The sequence below is a fragment of the Myodes glareolus genome, chromosome 4 (genome assembly GCF_982192425.1).
Source record: "Myodes glareolus chromosome 4, mMyoGla1.1, whole genome shotgun sequence".
In the NCBI taxonomy this organism is placed as follows: domain Eukaryota; kingdom Metazoa; phylum Chordata; class Mammalia; order Rodentia; family Cricetidae; genus Myodes; species Myodes glareolus.
Window position 1 is genome coordinate 13444815 of NC_142029.1, and position 5962 is coordinate 13450776.

The 5962-nt window shown below is 50.7% G+C and overlaps 1 protein-coding gene across 1 annotated transcript; it reads right to left on the bottom strand.

Moving 5' to 3' along the window:
* Positions 1–236: 236 nt before the first annotated feature.
* Positions 237–5391, bottom strand: LOC146894510 (serine protease 43-like). The gene is made up of 6 exons (XM_085688907.1): positions 5282–5391; positions 4849–4974; positions 4500–4659; positions 3532–3788; positions 2862–3022; positions 237–844 (listed from the first exon to the last, which is right to left on the bottom strand). The coding sequence occupies exons 1-6, from the start codon at positions 5358–5360 to the stop codon at positions 608–610; spliced, it is 1020 nt and encodes a 339-aa protein (XP_085545033.1). The 5' UTR covers positions 5361–5391; the 3' UTR covers positions 237–607.
* Positions 5392–5962: the final 571 nt, after the last annotated feature.

The following is a 5962-nucleotide window of genomic DNA, read 5'->3' on the forward strand; positions in this document are numbered from 1 at the left end:
AACTGAGGAAGGGGTGTCAAGCAGGAGTATGAGGTAGGGGTTGTGCATTCACTGACAGATCCCCACATGGGTAGTACAGGGGAGTTTCTGCCAGCCTCGGATACTTAAGTCTCAGCTCCATACCTCTGCAGGGAGCTAGCAATGCTCCTCTTTTCCTCCCTCCCTCCCTCCCTTCCTCCCTCCCTCCCTCCCTCCCTCCCTTCCTCCTTCCTTCCCTTCATCCCTCCCTCCCCTTTTCCAGCAGTCACTGATCTGTGTAATGCAAACAGCCAGTCTAGACCAATGATGGCCTCTCTTCTTGACAGACATCCTCTGAAACATTATTAGTCATTGTGCCCCTCCTAGCTGTCAAGCTGGCCCTCCAGTTGGATCAGTTCACTCTCATTCCCACCAGGCAGAGAGCCTGAGGTGTGTCTGAGACGAATGACCAGAACACCAGTCAGGACACTTTGCAGTCCCCAGTCACCCTGCCATGGTCCACTATGCCTCTCCCCAGGGCAATGGATCCTGACTGGAATCTGAAGAAAGGGCCGAGAGAGGAAGATGGGATTGGAGAAGAGGCCTAGTGGGAGACTCGAACCAACAGGAAGAGAGTGTGCCAAGGAAATCACAGCATCATCAAGATGACCAGTTGCAGCACCAGGGACAGGTACAGGACCAAGACTCCCATGGCGTCCGTACAGGAAGCCTGACTTAGAATATGTTTGAGCCATGCATCATATTTAGCGATGTCTGTGTAAACCAAAGGGACAGTAACTTTGTCACAGTTGGTGCCCCAGCTCACAATTCCGACCTGGGTCCACGTGTTCTCAGATTCACAGACAAGGGGGCTCCCAGAATCTTCCTGAAAAAGAGGAGAAAGAAACCAACTGTAGGAGTGGAAGAGGTAGCAGGCTGGCTGCATTGTTGGGGAGATTTCCTCAGGCCCAAAGGCCCAAAGGCTCTTGCAGGCCTAGATTCTTCCCTCCCTCCCTCCCTCCCTCCTCCCTCCCTCCCTCCTTCCCTCCCTCCCTCCATCCATCCCTCCTTCCTTTTTTCCTTCTTTCTTTTTCTTTTTCTTTTTTTTTCTTTTTTTGAGACAGGATTACAGGGTTTCTCTATGTAATAACCCCAGCTACCCTGGAACTTGCTCTGTAGACCAGGCTGGCCTTGAACTCATAGAGATTCACCTGTCTCTGTCTCCGGAGGGCTGGGATTAAAGGTATGAGCCACCATACCTGGCCCTAGATTTATGTAATGGCTGAGACTTAGCAGATGAAAAACTCACATGAAAACTTGACCATCCTCTGAACAAGGATATACCTTCTCTGATGACCAGGCAATCGACACAAGATGCACAGCCAGTCCAGTCCAGTGGAACAGTCATAGACTGACATTTATCTTGGGAGTCCCTAATCTACAGATACCAAACCCTTTCTAGTGGATGTCTAAGCCTGTCAGAACTCATAATCCCGCAACTGTATTAGCTTTGGCCTCTAGAGTATGTAACCTGCAGAGCCCATTCCAGCATCATTCCGGTGTCTAGTTAGACTGGTCTGTCCCGAGTCCTCAAAAACATTAAATACCTTGAGGATCATCCTTGCATGGAGGTCCTGGAATCTTTACCACAGTCTTAAGAAGTTCTCTCTGCCCTAACATCATTGAGTAGCCTCCTCCATGGGTCAGCTGTGCTGCCTTCAAGAGCCGGAGGCACGCCAAATTTCCCCTTCCAGTGCAATTCTGCATGGCCCTTACCCACCCTAAATCCTACAACCTTGGTCACCTCAAACACACCTCCCCCCCCCACCTCAGGCTCTGCTCAGGACTCCTAGATGATGCAACAAGCTCAAAAGACCTCAGTCCAGGCACCAGCCGCCAAGGGAGTCACTTATCTAGAAGGTAACTCTCACCACACGCGCCCAGCTTTGCCTCCCAGCCCTGGCTGGGCCAGTCTAGAAATTTGACATAGCACTCCAGGCTGCACATAGTCCAACTCTAACCACTTGGGTTTTTTGTTGTTGTTGTTGTTTTGTTTTGTTGTTTGTTGTTGTTGTTGCTTTCAAGGCAGGGTTTCTCTTTGTAGTCCCAGAACTACATGTATAGACTACACTGGCCCCAAACCCAGAGATCTGCCTGACTCTGCCTCCAGAATGCTGGGATTAAAGGAGGGCACCACCACACCCAGCTTCAACTCTAACCAATTTCTCCCACTGCTCCCAATGCATACAAAACTTCCTTCAGCATAAGACCTCTGAACCCTTATATATGCCTGTGCCCCGTCACAACAATGATACCCTCCCCTTTCCAAGAAATTCAAATGTGCATCTACTGATGGCTCCAAAGCCCTTCTCAAGAATACAGTCTTATGGAGAGGGAAGAAATGGACCTGGGATCCTAGAGGTATTCATAGGAAGAGCTTCAATTTATCTCCCTGGTTTTTGCCTTCCAGAATCTTTTAATGCCTATGTTACAAGGCTGTGATATGGGTTAACTAAGATTATAAAGGGCAAATGCTCACATTGGCACAGTTGCATGCCACATAACACTCAGTAAAGAACATCGTTTTGTATTATGCTCAAATTTAAGTGCTTTCTCAGGGTTCCTAGGTAGCAAAGGCTAAACCTTTTAGAAGGACCAGGCCAGGCCAACTCATGGGAAACCTTAACTAACGGGTTTGTACAAGATGTAGCGGCAGGGCTTAGTGGCACATGCCTTCTACCACAATGTCAGAAGGCAGAAGCAAGAGGATCTCTGCCAGTTTGAGGCAAGCCTGGTCTTCGCGGAGTTCCAGGGTTGCTCAGTGAAACCCTGTCTAAGAACGGAGGTGGCGATGGCAGATAACTCGAGCCTTTGAGGTGGCTTCAAGGGGCCCATTAACTGACCCAACAGGGACTCTGTCCTGCGCCGTGCTGCCCACAGATCATCCCTTTCATCACCAGGTCTTTAGATGTGTTTAACTGACTCTGGAACAGCTGATTACAAGGCTTCTGGAGAAGAATGTTTTGCCGGGCCTCCTGCAGGAGAGCTGAGGTGAAGACTGTATCTACAGAAAGACAATCAAGGGTCTGAACCAGAAGACGGCGGGAGCTACCAGCATCCGCCCGGTGCCACCGGGTGTGTGAATATACAGTTGACCCCTTAAGACAGACAGGCCATGCACTGGACACCTGTCCCAGAGGAAACAGACAAGAAAAGTCTTGCCAGCTAGAAAATGACAATCAAGCATCCCCCAGAGTCTTTGCTGCAAGAGGGAGGGGCAAAGGTCCTGTGCTCGCTCAGCCCAGGAAGGAGGAAGCTTAACCCTTTGGGGGAAGAACAGCTCCAGTGGGTGAGTATTACATTACCCCAGCCCAAATCTAATTTGGACAGAAACCATCACGGCTGTCACCCAAGCAACCAGGTCCTGACACAAAAATAAAAGCCTTAACACAGTTGCAATGTGCTCGCTATCAGTGTTTTTGCCTTCCTCCTCCCTCGTCGGCCGGTTAGAAACTCGCCCCTCTCTTTACAGATCAACCTGAAGCATCAGGCCATCCCACCGGCCAGACTCACTGTTTTCACGGTTCCAACCGGTCACCCAGCACCATGTCCCGTTCTTCACCTGGGAGGGCTTCTCAGGAAGGCACACGGGCTGGACACGTGAGGAGTAGTTCACAGCAAAGGCCAGCAGAGCAAGAGCAATGTCGCTCTTCATGGTTTGAGAGTCAAAATCGGAAGGATAAATGATGTCTTTGATTGGGACAAGAATCCGATGTACAGATTTAGAAGTCAACACACTGTCTCCCAGCATCACCTTATATTCCTCATGGCTGCAAGGAAAGCAGAGGACCTTGAGGGCTTACACACCCCCTACACAGGGTGTTTGCTTCCCAACCCAGCCTTCTGTGGATGCCAAACATCAGCCCTCTCCTGCCAAACCACACCCTTCTCCAAGACCCCTGACCACCCTTGCCCACCCAGCAGTGCTCCAAGTGTGCTTCTTAGACCAGAATCATCTGGAAACTTGCTAAAAATGAAGTTGTTCAGGTGTCACCTGAGACTGGACATGAATCCTGGACTGCCACTCCTTTTACAGATGAGAAGGAAAAATCTGTGTGTGTGTGTGTGTGTGTGTGTGTGTGTGTGTGTGTGTGTGTGCATGCACATGCATGTATGGGCGCGTGTGCCTGGCTGTCCTGGAACTTGCTCTATAGACCAGACTGACCTTGAACTCACAGAGATCTACCTGTGAGTGCCAGAATTAAAGGTCTGTACCACTACTACCCAGCTAAAATATCTTTTTGTTGTTGCTGTTTTGTTTTGTTTTGTTTGGGGGGGGGGCAGGACTTCTCTGTGTAACAGCTCTGGCTCCCCTGAAACTCGCTTTGTAAACCGGGCTGGCCTTGAACTCAGAGACCTGCCTGCCTCTGCCTCACAAGTGCTGGCATCATCGCCCGCCCCCCCCCCAAAAAAAAACCTTAAGAGTGGGAGACAGGACACAGCAGGATCAGGGGCCCTGAACAAGGTCCCCAAACACTTACGCATATATGCAGTGGGCTGCAGTCAGCACCCATTGGTGGCTGATGAGGGAGCCTCCACATACATGCTGATTTCTGCTCTGCAGGCTCACCTGCCATGGCCACTTCCTCACGGCAGATGGCCTTCCGTGACTGAACTCCATAATTCTATGGCCACATGCTTCTAAAGAGAGGTTAGAAGTGAAGCCAGCACTCCACACCTCCATCCCATTCCACACAATCAAGGTCATCCTCAGAAAGACTACCTCTCCAGCCCTGCAAGGACCGGAGCAGACCCCGCCTTCCCGGCCCGACAGGTTTGCACTTTGACCTCCTAGACTGGCCGGAAGAGAGCTGGCACCAGTAGCAGTACCTGGAGCAAACGGTTTTCCTGGAGAGCTACTGCTGGATTCCATGACACCTTCGGCTGTGGTCGGTGAAGGAGTCCCTGATCCTGGCGTCCCAGTGGAATCTGGAGACACCGGAATTACCAAAGGATCTGAAATATTCAGGGGTTTCATGCGGTTCCACCGTGCCGGGACCTCTGGACTTGTGGGCATCACTCTGGAATCCTCCCTGGGTCCATAAGTACTACTTAAGGAAGAGACTAACAGGAAAAGTTCAGGCAGAGCCGTACCTGCGCCTGCGCAGCTGCTTGCTGCTGGCTTGACTGCCCCAACAGCATCAGCCCTGCCACCAACGCCAACACCATCACCATAGTCACCCCCACCCAAAGTCAAGCTCCATGCGGCCACACCTCCGCCTCTGCTACCACCCGGGAGCCCTGTCCCCAGCCAAGGTCTCACTGAACAGAAGCTGAAGAAGCTGAAGCCAGACCAGGAGGGTCAGGAAGCCGCCCCTGTCATCTCTGCTGAAGCCGCCCATTTAGGCCTTGGGCTCAGACAATCCCTCTCCTCTCCTGGCACCCCCGCCCCCCAGCAGTGGCTCGTGCAGGTCCGGAGCTTTTTCCTAAGATGGCTGATCCCTGAGTCACCGTTATCAAAAAGCTAACTGCGCAGCACCATCATGGGAGCAATTTCGAAGGCGTTCTACATCTTACCAGTATTAAATACAAAAGGGGGCTGGAGTTTTTGCTGCTCTTGCAGAAGACCTGGCTTTGGTTCCCAGCACCCACATGGTGGCTCACAACCACTCATAACTCCAGTTCCAGGGGATTCTGTCTCTCTTCTGACCTCCTCAAGGTGCGTATATACACACACACACACACATACACACACACACACACTCGAAGACAAAACTCTCATACACCTAAAAAATAATGTTTAAAAAATATTAAATAAAAAGACCATCCCAGTCCCAGGCAACATAACCTCCTGACAGTTTGATAATTTCCTTTTTAATCTCTGGTGGTAAAATAGGACCATATACAAAACCACAGAAATACACAACTTTGGTGAGCAATGTAAAGTGACTACACGTTTATCTACAATCCAGGTCAAGACACAGAACTCTGCTGACAGTGCAGG

Excerpts from the sequence above, each read along its gene's own strand:
- LOC146894510 (XM_085688907.1), bottom strand. The coding sequence starts at position 5,360 with ATGGGCGGCTTCAGCAGAGATGACAGGGGCGGCTTCCTGACCCTCCTG. Across the intron at positions 4,975-5,281 it reads GCTTCTTCAGCTTCTGTTCA|ATCCTTTGGTAATTCCGGTG; the intron begins GTGAGACCTTGG and ends TGAATATTTCAG. Across the intron at positions 845-2,861 it reads CAGGACAGAGTCCCTGTTGG|GAAGATTCTGGGAGCCCCCT; the intron begins GTCAGTTAATGG and ends CCTCTTTTTCAG.